At 43.0% G+C, this 25370-nt stretch overlaps 2 protein-coding genes across 8 annotated transcripts in view; one reads left to right on the top strand and one right to left on the bottom strand.

Moving 5' to 3' along the window:
* LOC137524478 (uncharacterized) overlaps positions 1 to 14225 on the top strand; it is a 110634-nt gene extending 96409 nt beyond the window's left edge. For 2 of the 3 annotated variants that reach the window (XM_068244391.1, XM_068244390.1), the window contains exons 12-15: positions 92 to 205; positions 2840 to 3016; positions 9307 to 9400; positions 11585 to 14225. In XM_068244391.1, coding sequence (XP_068100492.1) covers positions 92 to 205; positions 2840 to 3016; positions 9307 to 9400; positions 11585 to 11651 — 452 coding nt within the window. In that variant the 3' untranslated portion in view covers positions 11652 to 14225. The remainder of the gene's footprint in view (positions 1 to 91; positions 206 to 2839; positions 3017 to 9306; positions 9401 to 11584) is intronic. The other variant, XM_068244392.1, reaches the window with a different exon arrangement.
* Positions 1 to 25370, bottom strand: part of LOC137524479 (uncharacterized) — a 128483-nt gene that overhangs the window by 71130 nt on the left and 31983 nt on the right. The window contains exons 5-6 of one of the 5 annotated variants that reach the window (XM_068244395.1): positions 16545 to 16616; positions 11572 to 12108 (exon numbers count right to left, since the gene is read on the bottom strand). In XM_068244395.1, the coding sequence (XP_068100496.1) occupies positions 12013 to 12108; positions 16545 to 16616 (168 nt within the window). In that variant the 3' untranslated portion in view covers positions 11572 to 12012. Of the gene's footprint in view, positions 1 to 11571; positions 12109 to 12255; positions 12318 to 13324; positions 13391 to 16544; positions 16617 to 25370 lie in introns of those variants that run through there. The other 4 variants (XM_068244396.1, XM_068244398.1, XM_068244397.1 and 1 more) reach the window with 4 other exon arrangements.

The following is a 25370-nucleotide window of genomic DNA, read 5'->3' as shown; positions in this document are numbered from 1 at the left end:
TACTGTGCTTGCCATAGGCGCCATCTTCCCTAGGTACGCCACTGACTGTAGGTGTGTTGGTGAATTAAAATGTCTATTATTCTGTTTTTAGATTGCTCTGAATGGACGACAGTGAAGCCTTCTGTACTGGGTAGACTGAAGATCCTCCTCAGCAGGTCGATTGAACATCACTGTTCTTGCAGTTCACCCCCTGCTTCTATCCAAGGTCACTACTATCCTATCTCTGCTTTCACAAAGTCACATATTATGTATAAGGAAGCAATGTGGGACCCCTTAAGTCACACTGATCACTTAAAGCGCAAAATTAATTTAAAAACGCTTGTTGGTGGTACTCAACATGAGAGTACTTGTGTGTCTCCATCAGTTTAAGGGATACCTTACTGCAAAATTAAAGTACAAACAGGCATGTTTAGTGGGCTATCCTCATGCCCTGCTCCCCCCGTTCTCCTCCGTCCCCCTCTGGTACTGCTTACTGACCCCCTCGTACTTACTTCCTGGTCAGGGTGGTCACAGCTGACTGCGCAGGCACTGCCCCGCGGCACGCGGCCTTGATTGCGCACGTAGTTGTGATACAAGCTGCCGGGCAGCATCTGCGCAGTCAGCCGTAACCACCTTGACCACAAAGTAAGTGTGGGGGGGTCGCTAGGCAGTACCAGAGGGGGATGGAAGATAACGGGGGGGAGTGGTGGGCAAAAGGAGAGCCTGCTCCCCCCCCCCCTGTTTTTACTTTAATTTTGCGCTAAGGTATCCTTTTAACTGATGGAGACACAAGTGTGCAGCTCCTCTCACGTTGAGTACCACCACCAAGGGCAATTCTGGAGAGAAAGACAAAAAGAGAAGCGCTCCTTGTCTTGAAATGTTTGGGGATGCGTAGCTTCCTTAAAGCTAATGTCAACTTAAAAAAAACATACATACCCATGGAGAGGGAAGGCTCTGGATCATATAGAGCCTTACCACTCCTCTCACAGTTCCCTCATTCCAACTCTGTCACTGCGCAGGTGCAGTATGGAGCCGACCAGCTTCAGGAGCACTCGGGCTCCTAAAAACTTTCTGAAACCTTCTGTGGCAGCACAGAGCAGTATTCAACCGATCGGTGGAACACTGCTAACAGGGGTGACAGCACTAGAACGAGGAAACAGTGAGAGGAACGGGAAGGCTAATAGGAGCTAGAGCCTTTCCTCTCATAGGTAAGTATCTGGTTTTTTTTTTGTATTTTATCTTCAGTTGACATTAGCTTGAGGTCGCATTTATGGTGCTACGTTGCGGGGCTGCATTATAAAGTCTTATAACTCAGCTTACCGCACTGCAATGATAATAGTATGTTACCGTTGCGTTGCGGTAACTCACTGCTTACAGTGCGTTACCTCTAAACGCAGACACATTGCGACTTAAATGTAAATATGCCCTTAAAGTGAGCAGCTCATCTTGAAATTGTTGCTGAGACAGACAATATTGACTTATGAGAGAATAAGGCTTGTGATTTTATTCACTCTCAGGCATCAGGCAGTATCCATTTGTCTGCAGGTCTCTGTGCTTCTGTGTCTCTAGAAGGTGATAAGGAATTCTGTGTCTAGACACCACTGCCATCGCTGGCATGTGTGGACCAATAAGTGAGATGGCCTCTCCAGTAAAAGGAAAGTGTTCTTTATTGCAGGGCTTCCTAACTCTGTCCTCAAGTACATAAGTACCACCAACAGTGCATGTTTTGTGGAAAACCACAGAGGTAAATAATCATCTTTGCTGGGACACTAATTACCTCACCTGTGCATGTTTGTGGTTATCTGCAAAACATGTACTGTTAGTGGTACTTGAGGAAAGGGTTGGGGAGCTCTACTTATTGTATCAAAACAATAAGTCCAAACCAACACGCTTCCCAGGTGGACACTCTCACTTCATCAGGGATCAGATGTATCTGGGATGTATGTGGGCTGCTGTGATACGGTCACCATCTGGGCTTTGTTAGACATATGTTGTGTGATTTCTCTTAGCAGAATTTTGTCCTTTTCTCCAGTTTTGTTTTTTTTAAAGGGAACCTAAAATGAGAAGGATATGGATTTTTTCCTTTAAATAATACCATTTGCCTGACTCTCCTGCTGATCCTGTATCTCTAATACTTTTAGCCACAGCCCTTCATTAAGCATGCACATCATCAGGTGCTCTGACTGAAGTCAGACTGGATTAGCTGCATGCCTGTTTCAGGTGTTATTCAGCAACTACAACCAAAGAGATCAACAGGACTACCAAGCAAATGGTATTGTTTAAAAGGAAACATCCATATGCCTCTTAATTAAGTTCCCTTTAAAGCGGAATATAACCCTGCATTTCAACTTTGCTCTAAAACATTATTTACAGCATATTATATGCAAAAAGCATTTTTTTTTTTTACTAGACCAGCATTGGAAGGGTTAAACACAGAGGTTTTAAGTTCCGAGCAGACGTTCAGATAGTTACATTCTATTTAGTTATATGTATATATTTAGAAATGTTACACACTCTTTGGCTGTCCTCCAACTCCTTCTCCGTGAGAGAGATGAGTCACAATAAACACTTAGATACATTTGTGTAAACAAAAAGTATCTAACTCAAGTTCGGATGGTCTGCAAAAATGTCCAGGGACTTTAAAGCCCTGTGTAACCCTTCCAATGCTGGTCTAGTAAAAAAAAAAAAATGCTGATTGCATATAATATACTGTAAATAATGTTTTAGAGCAAAGTTGAAATGCAGGGTTATATTCCGCTTTAAGTAAATCAGCCATTATGAATTGGAGAGAATCCAACTTCCATTCTTTCTTTCTAGATTCTGACTTATCTTTATCTCTCTTTATCTCTCTTTCCTTTAGAACTGAATGCTGATTGTATGCAGGACTGGCTGTCCGTCTCAGGAAGTGTCTTAACTTCTCACGAAGATGAGTTCCATGTACATAACTGGAACAGTGACCTCCTCTATCAGTCCCTGACATTACATGACAAAACCCTGGGCACCCTGACAGGATGTCTGAGGCCAGAGAAGAAACGAGGTAATACATCCAGCAGGGACCAATTAGACACAAGCTGTATTTCACAGTTTTTTGTTTTTTTTTTAAATATTACCTTTGTTACCTCAAACTGAGCTCCCATAATTCAGTGCATCTTTACAACCCTTCCTTTTTAACAGGTCTTGGCAGGTCTTGGGGAGATACAGGGACATTGCCACACTTTGCTGAGCTCCATAGTTCTGTAAACGGAGGCTCGGGAAGGGGGACCCAAAGCCATTTTTTTTCAGCTTTCCCACACTCAGACAGAACATTCCCCAAAATTAAAAATGTTTAATTTTTTTTACATATTGTTTCCCACTATCTTTTTAATATATCCTGCAAAATTGGTGTTGCTAGGATGTAAGGGGCCTTTGCTATTAACTGCTGGGAAATATTTCCCACACTCTTTGACCGGCAGCATTTGAATGTATCGTTTTTTTTCTTTGAACCTTTAAAATCGATTTTCTCAAAAAGTATTTATTTGAAAAAAAAATGTCTTCTTGTTCCCACTGTTCTTCTTAAACAGTCCCTACAAATTTGGTGTTTCTGGCATTTAAAGGGGCTTTGCTATTAACCGCTAAAGTCGGCGGGCGTTTAATTTTCCCACGGTCAGAAGGAGAAGTTTAAAATCGATTTTCTCAAAAACTGTAAGGTCTTTTTGAAAAAAAAAATTCCTCTTGTTCCCAATTTTCTTCTTAACATAACCTGCAAATTTGGTGTTTCTAGCTTTCAAGGGGGCTTTGCTATTAAACGTTAAAGTCTGCGGGCAGACATTTTCCAAACGGCAGCAAAGCAAGGTTTAAAACGATAAATCTCATTCAGGCAGGACAAAAAAAGTAGGTTTTAAAACGATAAATTATGTTCACAAGGTCTGCAATATTTTAACCTTTTAAAACGATATATATCATTTTAAACAAATATCGGGCAGAAGGGGGCGACATTATTTAACCGGCGCCATTTTTCACTGGACGCGGACCTGATGCTGAAACTAGGATATTTAACATAAAAGTGGGTATCCTGAATCATTTAGTGCATTCTACTATATACCGTTATGGTTCCTCTTTAATTGAGCCAGGTATATCTATGGAACTAACAATCATTTTAACATACACTTTATTTGTGGTAATTAGAGATAGCCAATGAGGAAGGCTAATAATTCCCAATTGAGGCAGGATTATGCAATATCTGTAAGCAAATTTATGCAGCTTAAAAATGGACCAATGGTGTCCCAATAAGGTCAATTTCAGTTTGGTCCATTGTCCAGCAGAATTACTGCAATTTGGCACCAACTGCATTCATTGACCATCTCTAGTGCTAATACTGTATGGCCAGCTGTGTAATTTCATTTTGCATGTTTAAAATTCTAAAGATGCTTAAATGCAAACCTGCTTCAGACCCTCAGTGAATACACATTCAGTAACAGCAGACTGTATTGTGGATTGACGACTACATGTCATCTGCCCCTTTAACTTTATAACCTTCTTCTTGTGTGACCTTTCACAAGCAGGATAGTCATCTATTTGGCTGGAAGCCTTGACCTCTGTCTTTCTGCTCCTTACATGATTTCATTATGGGGCCAAAGGGAGACATCCAATCCCTGATTATTTATAGTACAATCTAGATGAGTGCACAGCCAGAAATGATGGATGATGATAATATCAGTTCCTTACACTGTCAACTCATGGGTTCACAGGATTTTTTCTTACACACACGCACACACACACTTCAAAAAGTTACTTTATGTATTATTACACTGAGGCAGGGGTCACACTTGTCGGCTTTCGTGCGCGTTTTCTGCACAGAAAAACTGTTTTCAACTGAGAACTCATGTTAATCAATGAGCTAGGTCACACTTGAATGCAGATTTCGCGCGCAGAAAAAAAACTGACATCTTGCGCAATTTGTCAGTTTTCTCTATAAATTACATTAGCTGTTGTAAAGTAGAGGTCACACTTGTCAGTTTTCTGAAAAGTGTAGAAACTGAAAGACAAGTGTGACCCCTGCCTGAATGTTATCACAAGCAAATCCACTTGACACAGTTAAGCAGGCCATACACTGGCTCGATTCACGGCCGTTTCGACAGCAGATCCGATCCTGGGATCGAATCTGCTGCCAATCGCTTGCGCTAAACGCACCCACCGATCCGATTCCCTCCCGAAATCGGATCGGTCCGTCGATCGCGCCGTGCGGGAAATTACCCTCGATCGCCCGGCGGTAGGAGCGCGTCGCTTGCGGCGTACGATTCGGGCCCGATCCGAGCATGTATACATTACCTGAAGCTGGCTCCGGGGTCCTCTTCTCCTCGCTGCACCGCATTTCCGCATGTCCCAGTGTACGCTTATACTTCCTGTGTCACTCCGGTGACCAGGAAGTTGAAATAGAGGGCGCTCTATTTGAACTTCCTGGTCACGGAGTAACACAGGAAGCGCCGGGATGGAGCAAGAACAGCGGTGCGGTGCGGTGCAGTGCGGAGAAGACGCCCGGGAGCCAGCCTCAGGTAATGTATACGGGGGGGGGGGACAGGCGGCAGGAGCAGCTGAACAGATTGTGATCGGTTTCAGGCTGAAATCGATTCACAATCTGTTTGCAGTAAAGGCAGCCATACGATCCCTATCTGATCAGATTCGATCAGATAGGGATCTGTCAGCTGGTCGATCTAATGGCACATCGACCAGTGTATGGCCACCTTTAAACTCATAAGTTTACAAACCCTTGAAGAATGTAAGACAACTTACAGATCTTTCATAGAATAGGAATGATAACACAAAAACTTTTCATCCAATCATGATTAGTGGTTGACTGAAGCCATTTATTGTCAAACAACTGTGTTTAATCTTTTTAAATCTCATCACTACACAAGCTACCTAAATGGTCCTGATCAAGAGTTTAGGTATCCCAATTCTTAATACCGTATATTGCCCCCTTTAACATCAATGACAGCTTGAAGTCTTTTGTGGTACTTGTGGATGAGATTCTTTATCTTCTCAGACAGTAAAGCTGCCCATTCTTCTTGGCAAAAAGCCTCCAACTCCCATAAATTCTTGGGCTGTCTTGTATGAACTGCACGTTTCAGGTGTCCCCAGAGTGGCTTGATGATATTGAGATCAGGAGGCCGACATGGCCACTCCAGAACCTTCACTTTATTTTGCTGTAGCCAATGACAGGTCGACTTGGCCATGTGTTTTGGATCAGTCATGTTAGAATTTCCAAGTATGTCCCATGCTCAGCTTCCTGGCTGATGAGCGCAAATTTTCTTCTAGTATTCTTTGATAACTTGCTCACACATCCCCAAAACATCATCACTCCACCACCATGGTGAACCTTTCATCATAGTCCTTGCTGACTTCTCTCCAAATGTAGCTTTTATGGTTGTCACCAAAAAGTTCAATTTTAGTCTGATCACTCCAAATGACTTTGTGCCAGAAGGTTTGAGGCTTGTCTCTTTGCTGTTTGGTATCTTGTAAGCACGATACTTTGTGGCATTCGCATAGTACTGGCTTTCTCTGGCAACTGGACAATGCAGCCCAACTGTTTTCAAGTGCCTCCTTATTGTGCATCTTGAAACTGTAACATCACAGTCCTGTATCTAACCAGAAGTTATTTGTAGGGTTTCCCTTGCATCCCAAATCATTTTTTTTCTGGCAGTTGTGGCTGAAATTTTAGTTGGTCTATCTGACAGTGGTTTGGTTTTAACAGAACCCATAATTTTCCATTTCTCAATAATCTTCCACTCCCCATGACTTAGAATCCAAAAAACATCAGTGCAGCACTGGATGGAAGATAGAAGGGTCTATCTGGAGTCCAGAAACTCAATGACCTTTTATACACACCCACTAATTACAAAAAAACAGATTACAGGTGAAGGAGGTTACCTTTAATAGCCATTAAAAGCGGTTTGTGTCAAGTTGTGTGCATGTTATTAGGCCAAATCCCCAGGGTATGCAGACTTTTGAGCAGGTTAATTTGGGTAGTTTGTGTAGTGATTATGATTTAAAAAGAGTAAACAGTTGTTTGACTATAAATGTCATTAGACAACCACTAAACATGAGTGAAAGAAAAATGTTTGCGTTATTCATATCATTCTATAAAACAAAGGTTAAGTCATACATTCTGCCAGGGTATGTAAGCTTATGAGCACAACTGTATATCAGTCCAGCATTTCATCTATATATTTTATCCCAATATTGGTACCACAAGAACCCCATTCACTGTAGCTAGCCCTGGAAAAAAATTGCCCTCCATACCTATGAAGTTGGACAGTGCTGATCTAGTACATTAGGTTTGAGGCATTATTTCCTCTATACTCAATCCACGGGGACCATGGCCCATATGCAATTAACTTTTTCTCATGAGTTTTCTCCTAAGCGATATTTTCATACATGAAATCACCAGCAACCAGGAAAATACTAAAGACAGTTTTGCCAGTACTTTTCCACCTACTTTTTGTTGCTTTTTCAATTGCAAAGTGCAGAAAAGTTATTCTAAATAGAATTGTAAGAGATTGCAGAGAAGCCGCCGCGCAGACTGGCGGCGAGGCAGCTGATTCCGTGTCCAGCGCGGCGGTTTGCACGCAGCAGAGTGCGTCTGAGGTGGCTGGGCCTGTTAGTGCACACAGACTGAGGAATGCGCGCACGCACTGAGAGGCAGAACCTTTATGCCAAACGAGAAGGGATCAGCTGACCAGGTTGGTCAGCTGATCCCAGAACTAGTGGCCATTGGTTGATCAGCGGTGGGTGGCGCCGGAGAGCGCCGCTCTATATATACCTATTGCTGGTCAGTCTCAAGTTGTCTGCCGTTGCGAACACTTACCTGAAAGCACTCAGACCATAGTCAGATCCCACAGTGTGTTTGAACCAGGAGGACCTGGGAATTCACACTGAGCCAAATTACTTCTGTATTATCATTGTTTGTGTTATACTTCAGACTAGTTTCAGGGTGTCGAGACAACGGACCTCACACCCAAGACTAGGGATTCTGTGTTATCATTGTGTTATACTTCAGACTAGTTCCAGGGTGTCGAGACCACGGACCTCACACCCAAGACTAGGGATTCTGTGTTAACATTGTATTATACTTCAGACTAGTTCCAGGGTGTCGAGATCACGGACCTCACACCCAAGACTAGGGATTCTGTGTTACCATCATATTATACTTCAGACTAGTTCCAGGGTGTAGAGACCACGGACCTCACACCCAAGACTAGGCATTGTTTGATATCTGTTATGACCTACTGCATTCTTGACTATCCCTCTGCTTTCTGATTCGGTACCTACGCATATCTGATATCCTGTTGCCAATCCTGCCTGTCCCTGGTTTCCGAATCAGCCTTCTGTCTCTGTACCTTATCTGCCCGTGTGTTGCCGACCTGGCCTGCCCGACCTTGAGAGCTATCCCTCTCCATTGAGAGATTAGTCTCCAGACCTGCTTGTGACGCCCACCTTTAGGTGTCACTTAGCCTCAGGGCCTTTCTGCTATTCAGCCTGGGGCTTCACCCCTTTGGACGTCTCAGGCTGCTGAAAGGTCTCTGCACTTATCTGAGGGAGGTAACTTCCACACGGCCAAAGACCACCTGCTCCTCGGGTGGTCCCACTCAAAGTCATAACTGTTGCACCAAACACTCACATTACATAGGTGTCCAGAGGTTAGCTATATCTGTATTATTGGTGATTCTGCAGATCATTAATAATCAGGTATATATCTGTATTCTTGGTGATATTGCAGATCACCAATAATCAGATTCTCTCTGTGTGCTGACACCGATCGTTACAAGAATATGAAAATTATCTCCTAAAAGAAAACTCAGGAAAAAAGTGAATTGCATATGGGCCCATGTCTTTAAAAATATGTTGAACACCATGAACACCACAGAGTCAATCTTCTGTGTAGTTGATGTTACTGATAAGGTGCTTGTTCACCAGTTGGCTGCTATTTGTGTCTTGGCAGAGTTAACTAAGTGCTGCATTCATCTATGCTTGGGATGTCTGAATGCTGCCGGCTTATGGCCTTTGACCACTTAGTGGAGTACTCTCTAGCATGCAAATGTAATGGCAATTGTACATAGCTTGGCGTTGGGCCAATCAAATTCAATTCTTGAGCATTTTAATTGGCCCAATTGCTGCATAGTTTAAACTTGCCTGCAGGTTGGAATCATTAGCTTGTCATTAGTCACCTCTGTTGCCCAGTCTCCAGTCCATTATAAATTGCATGCTTACTCAAGCGGAAGTCCTGCGAGTGGCAAGCTGAGCGCATTAAAAGCATTTCATTAACAAGTGTCTTTTGTTTCCCTCTGTCAGCATCCTTTAAAGTGTGGCAGGTCTCTCTTCTGGTGCTGCTGTTGCTGCTAATCGTAAGTGGAGCTGTAGGATTCATAATCTACCTGCGCAGGAGGTGAGTCGAGACAATGGAAACATCCTGCAGTTCAGTTTAAGCACTAGCTTTGAGTTGTGGAGCATCGCCTAAGCTTAGGCAATTGAATGGTGAATTGTAGGGATAGTCAGTAGGATTCTAATAATTCTGAGTTGATGCATACTTTATGCTAATTTTATGCACATTTACACAATTTAGAGATAGACCAATCCACTGCAGCAGATGATGCAATTTGATTGTCAAGCAGCAAAAAAATTAGCAAAACATGTCCTTCCTTAACATTCGCATCAATTTAGTATTATTAGCATCTTATAGACAACATAAGTGAACGGACGGTTCCAGATGTCTTAGTGACCAATGTTACAAGTCATTGGATTTTTAAAGGACTCCTGTTAGAAGACAAATATGCAGGCTGCCATTGCTGACCTCCTTCAAAATAATGCCTATATCCTGACTGTAATGTTGATGATGTGGCTATTTAACAGTTTAAAGGGCTGATGTATTTATTTTAAACAATACCAGTTGCCTGGCTGTCCCGCCGATCCTCTGCCTCTGATACTTTTAGCCATAGACCCTGAACAACCATGCAGCAGATCAGATGTTTCTGACAAACATCCTTTTTGCATTAGCTGCATGCTTGTTTCAGGTGTGTCACTCAGAGTCTACTGAATCTTCATAATTAAATAATCATAAGGCGAGATATAACTCATCAGTGCGTGAATCACCGTCAAATAGACTGTCTGTCAAACAATAATATAGCGTTAATTTATTAGTCAAACACCAGCACGATGCACCTTAATAGCTTGGGACACTAATCTGCAAAATCATGTAAATATAGTTTATGGTCTAATACTAGCACTATGCACCTCAATATTTATTACAAACCTGTTTTTTGCTCTGGAGCCTCCTTTTGTTATACAAATAAGTTATGCAGATAATACTGATGAATTGTGTAGATCTATGTATACAGTATATGTATGCAGATGACAGCAATTAATTGTTTGATATCAGCACACTGCACTTTACTGTGTCTTTTGCTAGCAATGCACTATATGACTGATTTTCCGAACGACTTTATGAATGTAGTTCGATATTATTGCATAGCATGTAATATTTGATGACAGATGTCATTTTATTTGACGGTGATTCACACACTGATGAGTTATATCTCGCCTTATGGTTTTTTAAATATGACTATGTTTTTGATCTGACATAAGTCTTAGTGGGGCATTCTCTGGCATTGTTTTCTTCTAGTTTCTCCGGTTATTGCCTGATGAAGCGGGGCTGTGCCCGCGAAACGCGTTGCAAGTGGAGTATTTTATAATAAATGTTATTTTTTGATAAAAAAAATAACAGATCATTGTACGTGTTTGAGGGAGGTTAGTCCACCACTTCCCCATCCTATTCTGGCGCCTCTATTCAAAAATGTCAGCATTATCTAGTCCACCCCAGGTGGAGGGGTGCGAGCCAGTCTTCTTTCCTGTCTACAGAGAGCGACTTCTTAAACCCGAGTGGGGTCAGGTCATAATTCTCCCTACCTGCTATTACAGAGGTTACCTTTGTGGTAACCCACACTTGTGAGTATATTGTCAACTATTGCATAATATTTATCTTATCCTTCCTGGCGGTAACCCCCTGCTGGGCCAATTTTCATAATTTTTTTTTTTGCTACACACAGCTAGCACTTTGCTAGCTGCGTGTGCACACCGATCGCCGCTCCACTCCATGCTAAACGGGATTTCCTGATCGCAGATCGCCGGAGCGGGTGGGGGGATGCCTCTGCACAGCGGCTATCATGTAGCGAGCCCTAGGCTCGCTACATGATTTAAAAAAATTTTTTTTTTAAAAAACCCTGCTGCGCTACCCCCTGGCAGTTTTTAATAGATCGCCAGGAGGGTTAATACCTGAATTACTACACTATATTGGGCTCTCGGTCTACACTTCTTTTCTTACAAACAACATAATGCAGTTACTCGTTACCCAGTAACTGCGCTGAGTGTCAAACAGAGGCTGCCATTTGGAACTTAGTGGTCCCTGCGAGTCCTTCAAACAGCAACAGTACAACAGCACACAACTATCTGCTTGTTCCCTTTCAGCATCTTCTGAGAGGTTTTCTGGTTATAGACATTTGATGATGAAAATGATGGTCATAGTTCTTCTGAAGCTAAACCTGTTAGTTTATTGTTTTGTTCCTTATCTCCGCAGGACCCCTGAAAACTACACCAGCATGGAGATGAATGCACACAGAGAGTTATCATCAGCTGAATATTAATGAGCTTCAGTAAGTTTCAAAACAGCTCAACATGGAGTAAAGAAATTGGGCCTGCTGCAGGCCCATTAAAGATCCAGGCCCAGCCAGGGAAGTGTGGCCTTATTGGGCCAGTGCTGCACTTTAGTACATTGGAGTACCATCCGTCTTCTGAAGACCAGGCTCCCTCTGCTTCTGTGGACCTCATTCCTTGTGGGACAATTGTTTAGCTTTGGAGTAGAAAAGAATCCTTGCTTGTTTTCACTACAGCAGAACTGAGGGCTGTCGTCATGCTTGGAACACTATATTTGTGGCACGTTACGGCTGACTACAGTTCTTGACTTCTTCTCTGGATAATATCTTCTGTCTGCAGAAGGTCCACCTGTTAGGTGTTCACATGTGTAAACCAGGAGAGGATCCAAGGAAAAGGAAATATGGTGGTTATGAATCCATCCACTGCCTTTCTGATTAATGGAGAACTCTGTGGAATGTCATTGGATTGGGCATTGACCAGGAAAAACATTTGTCATTCTTACCTTTTAAAACATTTTTGTCATTTGTAACTTATCACCTGAAAGCATTTTCCAAGCCTCAAATGCCTTCTCTAGTCCTGACTCTAAACAGGTGTGTCTGACCAATAAGTAGGGAGATATATTGCCTGATTTACATCTCCAAGGATGATAGACTTACCTGTAAAGAAAATAGAATGTCTAGGTTCTGTACGGGAGAACGACTTTAATTGTTAACACAGCAGAAGGTGGAAAACCCCTTCTGAAAGTTAAAACCAAGATTGTAAAATGAAAAACCTTTCATGTAAAGCTCTTTTACAGTTCTACTACAATCGGCAGGTGACTGGGCATAAACTCTGTAAATCATTCTTCTCCTAAAATACTGCCGACCCCCCCTCCCCCAGCAAGACTGCCGCAACCAAGCTGTGTGGGCTGTTAGGCTGCAGCTGCCAAATTAGAGGCGGGCCAATGCGACAGGTGGGGGTGACCATAAAGTATTGGAAAACTTTAGAAGAAAAAATGCCACAGAGGTTTGGCAGAGGCGGGATGGAGATTCAAAAGTGGAATGATTTACGGGCCAGTGGTTGAGTTTATGCCCCTGTCTCCCGCTGATTGTAGTAGAGCTGTAAAAGCGCTTTGCATGGAAGGTTCTGGTTTTACAATCTGGGTCGTCTTAAAGGACAACTGAAGTGAGAGGGATTTGGAGGCAGCTATATTTATTTCCTTTTAAGCAATACTAGTTGCCTGACTGTCCTGCTGATCCTCTGCCTCTAAAACTTTTAGCCGTAGACCCAGAACAGGAATGCATCAGATCAGGCGTTTCTGATATTCTTGTCATATATGACAAAAATTAGCTGCATGCTTGTTTCTGGTGTTATTCAGACACTACTGCAGCCAAATAGATCAGCAGGACTGCCAGGAAACTGGTATTGTTTAAAAGGAAATAAATATGGCAGCTTCCATTTACCGGTACCTCTCACTTCAGTTGTCCTTTAAATATGTTCCCGTTGTGGCAGTTTTGCTTTCCTTGTGGTCAACCTACAATCCAACAGCCTGTTATTAGAATAGTTTTTATTATTTCCTTAAATGTTGATCTTCAAATCCCAGCTCTGTATCAGTGACATCTATCCTGTCTGACACCAGATTCTGCCTTTGCTCCTTTCGAAATAAGCAATGCAATGCTGTCTTCAGCTCTGTTATTTCTCATCCAAACAGCTTTCTTTCCCTCTTATCCGCTTTGACCCTGTAGTGGATCTATGCATATGAATTCATGTTCATATACCCAGACAAGGCAAGACAAATAACATTGATATTGCGCTTTTCTCCTGGTGGACTTAAAGTGCTTGAGCTGCAGCCACTGGGATGCGCTCTGTAGGCAGTAGCAGTGTTAGGGAGTCTAGCCCAAGGACTCCTTACTGAATAGGTGTTGGCTTATTGAACAGAAAGAGTCGGGATGCTTAAGCTTGGTTCACACATAAAAAGGCATCCAGTCCTGTCCTATCAGTTTTTGACACTTGGCATCAGTTTTGCATGTATTTCTATGGCTGTGTTCACACATAAATCTGTACATTTTCGGTCCAGTCCAGTCCTGTCAGTTTTGGACTGGACCGGAAATTTGCAGATTTATGTGTAAACCAGGCCTAAGTGCTGGCTTACACTAAATCAGTTATAGCTAAACGGACAACTGATGTGCAGCCCAGGGGAAGGAAATGTCCATGATTCCCTATGGCTCAGTTTACATCTATACATTTTGACTGAAAGCTTTTTTTATAATGCACTCCTGCAGAACAACTAATCAATTAAAGCAGCCAGAGCACCTGGACCTGAAAATGGGGTTTATCATCTTCCCCATATAGCACTGCAGTTTTAGCTTCCCCCCCCCCCCAATAGTACACTATATTACACACCTCCTTTATTGAAAGGTTCATTTTGTTAGGTCCAGGTACTCAGTTGCCTTAAAATGTATCAGATGTTTCAGCATCTAGGGTAAACCAGGCCTTAAAAGGGCACTATGGCGAATTGTAAAATGTAAAATATGTGCAAACATAGACAAATAAGGAGTAAAATGAGCCATAAATTACTTTTCTACTATGTTGCTGTCTCTTACGGTAGGTAGTAGAAATTTGAAAGAAGCGACAGGTTTTGGACTAGTCCATCTCTTCATAGGGGCTTCTCAGCAAGGCTTTTTTTTCTTTATAAAGATATTCCCTAAAAAAGGATTTAATCAATGATGCTGGCCAGCTTCCCTGCTCGCGACACAGTTTTTTGGAAGTTGGACGGAGCAACTGCCATTCACTAAGTGCTTTTGAAAATAAATAAATCCCTGAGAATCCCCCATAAAGAGATGGACTAGTCCAAAACCTGTTGCTTCTGTCAGATTTCTACTACCTACTGTCAGTGACAGCAACATGGGAGAAAATTAATTTATGGCTCATTTAACTCTGTAAAAAACATACTTCTTATTTGTCTATGTTTGCACATATTTTAAATTTTACAATTGTTCGCCATAGTGCCCCTTTAAGCATAAATGTTTCATGTAATATATTTTATTACAGTTTCATCTCTGAACTGCTTCCAGACTGCGCGGAGTGAAATCTATGCCCTGTTTGGAACCTGGTATGTCTTCCAGGGCGTAGATTTCAATCCTCCCCACCACACGCTCCCGCCGATTGCACTGCTCTCTCGCCGCTGCACTCCCGCCAGAGCTCCCTGAGCCAGTCAGGATCCGATTTCATTGGCTCCTGACCCCGTGATCACTGTGAGCCAATCACATTGACTCACATTGATGACAGGGTCATACAGGGCCGGGCCCAGGCAGAAGCGAGATAGGCTCCAGCTTCAGGGCGCAGTGTAGGAGGGGGCGCACAACTCACTAAGCTATTATTCTCCTATTGTGTTCGAAGCAGAGAGAAATAAGAAAAGTGGATACATGGACTGCAAGCCAGATAACTAGAGATTAAGGAGTTGGGGGCCCTGGGATGCCTTTGTTTAAGCCAGCAGTCTCTGGTCCTGAAAGTGGAACTGAATACTGAAAAAAAAACAAAGTGTTTCACTTACCTGGGGCTTCTGCCAGTCCCCCATGATCCTCCATTCTCTCGCCGCCAGCTAGTTTCGTTACAGTCATACCGTCGACTTGTAAGTCGACGGCAACTGCGCCTGCGCGCCCCAAGCCACATGTATCTTTCTTAACGTTCCAGCCCGCAATGGCGTCCTGTGCTAATAGCGCAGGACGCTATTGCGGGCAGGAACACAAAGAAAGATACGCGTGGCCTGGGGGCGTGCAGGCACATTTGCTACGTCGACGATAAAACTAGCTGGTGGCAGGAGAACGAAGGATCCTGGAGGACTGGCACGGGACAGGAAGGATGTAAGGGGCTGGCAGAAGCCCCAGGTAAGTAAAACACTGGTTTTTTTCAGTATTCAGTTCCACTTTAAAGGGCCAGAGATTGCTGGTACGGAAGGGGTTACAAAGCCAAATTAAAACTTCAGTAAAAACCCAACAACTGAACTTTGATCCCTCCTTGCTAGGATCCTAAGAGCTCCGGGGCACTTTTGGGCACTTTAGCCGATGGGTGTGGCCATACAGCAGAAGGTGGTTGTGGTCATGGGTGGATCCAAATTTACATGAACTTAACAACGGTCTAAGTAGGCCTCCCAGTAAAATGTTGGGTGAAGCCCTCCTCTGCATTAATAGAGAGAGAAATAAAATGCAGCATACCTCATAAGAAGTCATACCCAAATAAGCGACCACAACATCCACTGTTTCAAGTTACCGCAGGAGGTGCATGATGGGTGCCATGCTGGGCACTGTGGTATCTCTATGGGGCATTCTGGGTGTGGTGGTGACATGCTGGAAGCTGTGGTGCCTGGAGCCACGATGTCCGCACTAGTTTTATGACCCTTGTGAGATGGGCCCCCAGGCTGTGAGTCACCAGGGGGAAGGCAAGGGAAACGGTGTAAAGATTGGTGGCCCCATCATAGTTTTGCTGAAGGGGCCCCATGATTTGTAGTTATGCCCCTGTGTGAAAGTGCCCAAACAATTGTATGGGCAGTGCATTCACATTCAGCAACCTGCATAGCCTTAGGCTCAGTTCACACTACAAAATGGCAATTCTTTTGTCCGTTGTGCCAGATCAGTGATGCAAGTGTTCACAGATCCTGCCAATAATAGGATCCATTCCCACATGAACAGATCTAATAACAATGTTCTACCTGCATGTTTTTTTTCTGGACAAGTGGATGCATTTCCTATAGAAGCCTATGGCGGAACGCCACCAGATTCCAAAACGCCCACCAGAGCGGATACTGCACTGTCTGCTTCGGTTGGGCGTTCCAGTGTGAACCAAGCCTTAGATTTCAGAAGTCTAATTATGTTGCAAAGTTTCAAGGTGCACATACATGATATTACCTTGATTGAACGATCTATCCCATCCTTAGCTACGCCACTGCGTACTTCCTTTTTGATTGGCTGAATTCCAACCTGCATACAATTTGCAAGTGGGCTGCAATTAATTACATCTAATTTACTGTCTCCAGTTTTTAATAGAAAGCAAAGCAGAACAAAAAACTATTACTTTTTTTTGTAAATTTGTGTTTTATAAAAGTTTTTAAATAAAGATTTGGATATTTTTGTTTTTACTTTCTGTACGATTTTCTATTTTATCTTCACTTCACTCACATTGACTAAAAATATACAAAAAGTGCAATTTCCTCTCCTGAAACAAAAAGCATTTTGAAGTACTTGACACGAGCCGTCACAAGAAGTCCCTATCGTAATGCATCTCAGCTCTTTTTAGGAGTACCTTACGGTTACATAACAGGTATTATTAGAGCATCGGCATTCTCTTGCGAGCTGAGCTAATTTCCATGGTATATAGATAACCCAAATTCTGTAACCTGTATTCTGTAAGGACTTCCTGCCACTCGAAGGCAGGCCAAATGCCAGAAGTTGTTAGGTGTAAGATTAGGGTTTCACTAACCTTCCTGCAGCTTTTTTTGTGGTCTGGTACTTGTTGTAAAAGGTTTTGAAAGACTGAAGAAACATATCTTAGGACTGGTGCACCCTGCAAGAGCTTTTCTGATCGCAGTGTGATTTTAAAGGATACCCGAGCTGACATGATGAGATAGACATGTGTATGTATAGAGCCTAGCACACAAATAACTATGCTGGGTTCCTTTTTTTTTCTTTTTCTGCCTGAAAGTGTTAAACATCAGGTATGTAAGTGGCAGTTCCTGTCTAATTCAGGACTGGGTCAGACTACAGTGTGACCCTCACTGATAAGAAATTACAACTATAAAACACTTTCCTAGCAGAGAATGGCTTCTGAGAGCAGGAAACAGATAAAGAGTCAATGGTTGATAGATTTTAGCTCTGGCATACTTTAATGAATGTGTAATTGAGCAAAAACCATAAAACGGTAAACGCGTAAAAAGTAGATTTAAAATATAAAATAAAACCGTGGAATATCTTAAAAAGTCATTTTTAGGAGAAGGAGAATAGATACAATTGTTTATGTCATTAGTTTATTTTCACCTCGAGTGCCCTTTAAAAAAAAATAGGCAAAACTGGGCTGCAAATCTACTGCTGGCAAACAAACAAAAAACATCTGCAGATATCATAGACTATGAATGTATTTTGCAGGAACGGATCTTTTGCAGGAACGGATCTTTTGCAGATACTGATCTGTTGCATGTATACAGCATCTTTGTGTGCAGCATCTTGCAAAGATTTCTGTCTGATGGAGAGTTCAGCTCCATAGAATAGACTGTGTAGAGTATGGCTCTCATACTACATGGAAAACAAAAGTTTGCTTTCCTAAAACAGAAAGAATTTGCGATAATTCAGGTTGGAGTGAGCTTGAGATATCTCCCAGGCATCACTGCTGAATATATGCAAATTAGCTTCTAAGGGTACAATAGTTAATTTGCATATATTCAGCAGTGATGCCTGGGAGATATCTCAAGCTCACTCCAACCTGAATTATCGCAAATTCTTTCTGTTTTAGGAAAGCAAACTTTTGTTTTTCTTAACATCTTAGTAAGGGGGCTTTTAGGACCATTGTAGTCCCTTACACATTCCAATGAGTTCTGGGTCACCATGAGCTTGCTGGTTAGTCTATACTACATGGAAGGGGGTAAAATTGGTCTGTGATCTTTCATTAATCTTTCAAGTGTGTACACACCATAAGTCTGAGGGGAAGTACAGAAGCAAAGAGGACAATCCAGCATGCCCTGCAACTTCCTTTTTGTGTACCAAATTTCGTGTGTACCAAACATGTCAGGTAAACTGGGGAATTATCATTTATCAAAAGTAATAGTGCTCTTAACTTTTGGATTTCCTGGTTAGCATCCTTATTACTTGTTTACCAGATAGAAATAAAGAATTGATTTTATGCCTGACAGTTACACTTTAAGCAATCACTGGGAGAAAATATAAATTGTATGCTCAAACAAATCTGGGAGAGTTGGCCCTATGTTTACACAAAAGTGAAAAAGTAGGAATATATGATAATCAACAACATATTTGTACAATAGCACCACCTGCTGGTAGAAATCTGTAATTATGACTGACTGCTAAATTGTTAAAGCTGTTATAGATATCAGAATATCTGCTTTTAGATGAAACTGCTCTTTAATTATAACTGATCTGATTCTTGCATGTATTTATTTATTTACTTCTGTATTTATGATATACGTCGGTTGATTTATTTTATTTTTGTACTGATGTGACCATCAGGGCCAGTTCTCTCATGAAGCAAGGTGAAACATTTCCATCGGGCACAGAGATTACAGGGGCAGCATTTTTGTACTGTGTGTTTACACTAACAGCATGCAGTCAGAGTAGGAGGCCCAGCAAGAGGAGAGCGAGGTGAAGAGATAATCAATGGGGAAAAAGCAGCTTGTTGTGCCCTGTGAGGAGTCTGACAGTGAGTGAGAAGGGGGGAGGCAGGAGAGCAGCAGTGTTTCATTTGACTTGCACAGCAGAAGGGAGGAGGTGGCACTGCTGTCCTGACTGAGGAGGAATGGAGTGGGTGAGAGTGAGCAGTTTGTGTGTCACAGACAGCCAGGCTGCTATTGTGTTGAGCGGCAGCATGTCATGTGAGAACATTAAAGGGGAATTGAAGAGAGAGGTATATGGAGGCTGCCATGTTTATTTCCTTTTAAGCAATACCAGTTGCTTGGCAGCCCTGCTGATCCTCTGCCTCCAATACTATTAGCCATAGCCCCTGAACAAGCATGCAGCAGATCAGGTGTTTCAGACTTTAAACTTTAAAGTCTGAAACACCTGATCTGCTGCATGCTTGTTCAGGGGCTATGGCTAATAGTATTGGAGGCAGAGGATCAGCAGGGCTGCCAAGCAACTGGTATTGCTTAAAAGGAAATAAACATGGCAGCCTCCATATACCTCTCTCTTCAATTCCCCTTTAATGTTCTCACATGACATGCTGCCGCTCAACACAATAGCAGCCTGGCTGGCTGTGACACACAAACTGCTCACTCTCACCCACTCCATTCCTCCTTAGTCAGGACAGCAGTGGACTATAATTGCAAATAACAGTACATTCATAAGCTATGGTCACCAGGGCCGGTTCTAGACTTTTTGCAGCCTGAGGCAGATTAGTGAGGATGTGCCCCCCCCCCCCCATTTTGATAATGATCGCATAGCACCCCATAATTTACTATGCTTAAGTAAGAGGTATACGGTGGCTGCCATATTTATTTATTTATACCAGTTGCCTGGCAGCCCTGAGTTTAAAGTCAGATCTGACAAGACTAGCTGCATGCTTGTTTCTGGTGTTATTCAGATACTACTGGAGAAATAGACCAGCAGGGCTGCCAGGCAACTGGTATAAATAAATAAATATGGCAGCCACCGTATACCTCTTACTTAAGCATAGTAAATTATGGGGTGCTATGCGATCATTATCAAAATGGGGGGGGGGGGGCACATCCTCACTAAACTGCCTCAGGCAGCAAAAAGTCTAGAACCGGCCCTGGTGACCATAGCTTATGAATGTACTGTTATTTGCAATTATAGTCCAAATATAGTTCCCCCCCCCCAAATCATAATTAGTCCTCAGTCAGGCAGCCTTATCACAAACAGGGGCCGCTCAGCTCCTCCCACTCCACCCAGTCAGAGCGTGCTAGGGATGATCAATGCGAGGCAAAGGTTTCCAAGTTCATGCAGGATTATGTACATTTGTATGCAAATGTATGCAGCTTGAAAATGGACCAATCAAGTCCCACCAAGGTTTAAAGTGATTGGTCCATTTTAAAGCTGCATAGATTTACATACAAATGTACCCAATCCTGCATGAACTTGGAAATGAACTTGCATCTCTTTGATCACCCCTAGTGCGCGCTACCAGCTATAGGGACACAGTACTCTTGCCAGTGATTAGCTAGCTGTCAACAGAAGGAGCTCAGCGTCCCGCACTTTAGAATTATACTGCCTGCTCACGGCTTCTGGGCTTTAGCGTGCCCAAATGTTTGGGCACCATTGCTGCCACTGATATGTCCCTCACCACCACATCTCACAACGCACCACCATTGCTGCCACTGATATGTCCCTCACCACCACATCTCACAATGTAGCACCATTGCTGCCACTGATATGTCCCTCACCACCACATCTCACAACGCACCACCATTGCTGCCACTGATATGTCCCTCACCACCACATCTCACAATGTAGCACCATTGCTGCCACTGATATGTCCCTCACCACCACATCCCACAATGTAGCACCATTGCTGCCACTGATATGTCCCTCACCACCACATCTCACAATGTAGCACCATTGCTGCCACTGATATGTCCCTCACCATCACATCTCACAATGTAGCACCATTGCTGCCACTGATATGTCCCTCACCATCACATCTCACAATGTAGCACCATTGCTGCCACTGATATGTCCCTCACCACCACATCTCACAATGTAGCACCATTGCTGCCACTGATATGTCCCTCACCACCACATCCCACAATGTAGCACCATTGCTGCCACTGATATGTCCCTCACCACCACATCTCACAATGTAGCACCATTGCTGCCACTGATATGTCCCTCACCACCACATCTCACAATGTAGCACCATTGCTGCCACTGATATGTCCCTCACCATCACATCTCACAATGTAGCACCATTGCTGCCACTGATATGTCCCTCACCACCACATCTCACAATGTAGCACCATTGCTGCCACTGATATGTCCCTCACCATCACATCTCACAATGTAACGCAAGATGACAGCCAGGAACTAAATTAGCCGGACAGAGCGCCGGCCAAAAGGCACTAGAGAGAACATGGATGTGTAGTGTAACCAACAGTATACCAGCATATCTGCTCACAAAGGAAGGCTGCTATTAAGCAACCGCTATGGATTTCCTGTGAATATCTAATCCCGTCTCTGCTCAGGAGTCTGGCTAGTATCCTCCAGTGGTCACTGGCAGTGCAACAATCAGACAGCAGGCATATCCCTGACCATCTATTCTAGTAAACCAGATAATTAGGTACCTATAAAATCTGGAGTCGCCCAATAATAAACATCAATACTGAAAGATATAAAAAAAAAAGTAGGGCAATGATTATTTACAGCCTATGAACACACAGCCTATAGTCAAGAATTTTATTGGGTAAGGATACAGTGCTTAAACATTTTTGCATTAACAGTCAAAAAGGCAGTCGCTCAGACAGCAAGCAGCACCTAGCTTATATAAGGCTGCCGCTGCAGTAATGACTTGTCAGACAATTTACAGTAACACATTGTGCAGTGTTCTCATCAGGCTTTTTAGCCGGATGTTCCATCTAATTAATTTTGGTGAGCACTCGGCTAATTTTGGGGAGAACCCGGCTGTCATCGGCTCACCTCTTCATTCTCCTCCTATGCGGTAAGCCAAGAAGCGCCGGCCCTGCAATCTCCCGTCACACCTTACCCGGCCACTTTTTCATGCCACCCGGCTGGAAAAAAAAATTCTAGGTAGAACACTGTTGTGCAAGTGCTTCTGCAGCACAAATACACAGGAGTTGAAAACTGAATGGAAGAGACTAAAGTTCCACACATTGCAATACAGGTTAGCAGGGAGGCTGCAAGCAGGCTGTCTCCTATCACCTCCTCTCTCCAAAATATTGGGGAACACTCTCTCTCTCTCTCTCTCTCTCTCTCTCTGAGAGAGAGAGAGAGAGAGAGAGAGTGTTCCCCAATATTTTGGAATGCAGTGTGACTTGGGAGCTGGTTTCAGAGTGCCTCTATTCTGCTCTTTATACAATTAAATGTATAAATATAAACCCCTTTTTTTCTAAAATAGGTGCCTATATGTCCACTAATTTTTGATTTTTTACATAGTCTGTGTGCCTTTGCTGAACTACGCTGAACTGTGCAGTGGCAACAGGATTGTGTGAAGTCTTTTTTATTTGTAGCCACAGTAACAAGCTTATCACAAAATGCAAATAACAGAAACTTCCCATTTCGGATAAGATAAGGACACTATGACCAGAAGGTTTGATCCCTCCATTTGAAGTGTTTACACAGTGATGTAAACCTGTTATATAGGTCATGTTTGCTGTGGGAATGACAATAATCTGTAAAATAAGCAGTAAACTAACATTGAGCTGGGAAAAAAAAAAAGGAACAGAAGTGATGTCACTTGGCATCACAGAAAAACAGTAAAAAATGGAAACCAGCAGAAATATTATTTTCTTTTTTCACATCACATTCCTTTTACATTTGACAGTGAACACTAAAAACAACAGGATAGGTTAGCTAAAAAGACAACACTTACCTTCGGTAAAGTCTTTTCCAGTAGTCCAGGGGACAGCACCCCTCCTCTGAGACTAGGTCTCCCTCCCACTTCTGGACAGGAAGCTATTAATAAAATAAATTTGCATAATGGACAGCAGACATAAATACAAGCCACTCACAGATGTTCTCCAGTAAGTAAAAAAGATGACCCGGACTCACCGTACTGTGCTTGCATAATTTCTTTTCTTAATAGATCCCACATAGGGTGGGAAGTAGGGGTGCTGTCCCCTGGACTACTGGAAAAGACTTTACCGAAGGTAAGTGTTGTCTTTCCCAGAACGTCCCTGGGACAGCACCCCTCCTCTGAGACGATGAACAAGATGAATAACTAGGGTGGGACTACTGCCTGTAGAACTTTTCTACCAAAAGACAGATCACCACTTGTCAAAAGATTAAGTCTATAATGTTTTACAAATGTGTTTTGGCTGGACCAGGTAGCCGCTCTGCAAATCTGCTCGATGGAAGCCCCAGCCCTCTCTGCCCAGGATGTCGAGACACTTCTTGTAGAGTGAGCCTTGACAGATGTTGGTACAGTCTTTCCTTGCGACTGATAGGCTGTGGAAATAGCTTGTCTTATCCATCTGGCAATAGTAGTTTTAGATGCACGTAAACCTCTATTTTTTCCTCCAAAAAGTATGAATAGAGCATCCGTTCTTCTCCAAGTTTTGGATCTATCCAGATAGTGAAGCAAAGATCTCCTGACATCCAGGCAATGTAGACGCTTCTCTTTATCATTTGACTGATTTTCACAAAAGGAAGGAAGAAAGATTTCTTGCAATCTGTGAAACTTTGAAACTACCTTAGGAAGAAAGGCTATATCTGGGCGTAGAGTAACCTTATCATCCGTGACAACACAATAGGGTGGCCTAATTGATAAAGCTTGCAATTCGCCTACCCTTCTGGCCGACGTAATTGCTATGAGAAATGCGATCTTCAAAGACAACATTCTTTCGGAGATTTGATCTAGAGGTTCAAACGGGGGATCACACATAGCCTGTAATACAATATTCAAATCCCAAGTAGGGGTTTTTGGCCTAACTACAGGTCGTAGTCTTTTCAGGGCCTGGAAAAAACGCACAAAGAATTCTTCCTGAGCCAACTTTCGCTGTAAAAAAACACTAATTGCTGCCGTTTGTACTTTCAAAGTACTAATACTTAAACCTTTTCTAAATCCTGACTGCAGGAATTCCAATACTGAAGTGGATGAATGGATGTCCATCTTTTTATCCCTACACCACTCATTGTATATTCTCCAGGCTTTCTGATATATAACTCTAGTGACCTTCTTGCGACTCTGAATTAAGATCTCCGAAAGACTATCCGAGAAACCCTTTGCCTTTAAGATGTTCCATTCAGGTTCCATGCAGAGAGATGCATCTGCTGTAGGTTCGGATGGAACGCTGGACCCTGCTGGAGTAAATCCGGACGTTGAGGCAACATTAATGGAGCATCTGCTGTTAATCTCTGTAAAAGACTGAACCAAGGTCTCTTTGGCCAAAAGGGAACTATCAGAATTACTCGTGCTTTGTCCTGACAAATTTTGCTGAGAACCCTCGATATCTGGGATAGCGGGGGAAAGGCATACATCTGCTCTGACCCCCAATTCAGCGAGAAAGCGTCTATTGCCCATGGTTTGTCCTGAGGGTACAGAGAACAGAACTTTGGACATTTTGCGTTTATTCTTCTTGCAAACAGGTCCACAGATGCCTGAGCCCATGTTGAACTGATGATCTGAAACACTTCCAGATTCAGGGACCATTCGTCCTGCCTCAACACAGATCTGCTTAGATAATCCGCTAGATGGTTGCTTGTCCCTTTCAGATGCACTGCTCTGATGGATTTCAGATTGGCCTCGGACCAGTGAAGGATTCTGGACGCCTGTTTTTCTAATAGTTGGCTTCTCGTTCCTCCCTGCCGGTTGACATATGCTACAACGCTGTTGTTGTCTGTGCGTATCAGAACATGACACTGACTAATGTGACTGCTGAAATGTAAACCCTTCCATACAGCCTGTAACTCCTTGCTGTTTGATGATCTCCCCCTCATCAGATTTGACCAAGGACCCTGTGCTGGAAGATCGTCCACATGAGCTCCCCACCCCCAGGAGCTGGCATCCGTTGTCAGAGTCTTTTGTGTTGGAAAGCACCACAGTCGACCTTGTGACAGTCTTACAGGATCTTGCCACCACCTGAGAGATGCTTTCACTGAGTATGGAATTAATACCTTCCTCTCTAGAGAAGCAATGTCCTTGTTCCAGTTTCTGAGAATCCATTTTTGAAGAATTCTGGAATGTAACTGACCCCATTGGACTGCTGGAAAGGAGGAGGTTAGTAGTCCTAGGACCGACATGGCTTTCCTCAACCTGATCGAACCCATTGCCTGAAAAGAAATAACAGTATTTAGAATGGCAGATATCTTTCTGTGAGG

The sequence above is a fragment of the Hyperolius riggenbachi genome, chromosome 7 (genome assembly GCF_040937935.1).
Source record: "Hyperolius riggenbachi isolate aHypRig1 chromosome 7, aHypRig1.pri, whole genome shotgun sequence".
Classification (NCBI taxonomy): domain Eukaryota; kingdom Metazoa; phylum Chordata; class Amphibia; order Anura; family Hyperoliidae; genus Hyperolius; species Hyperolius riggenbachi.
The sequence above is the reverse complement of the archived record's forward strand: the minus strand, read 5'-3'. Positions and strand labels throughout refer to the sequence as shown.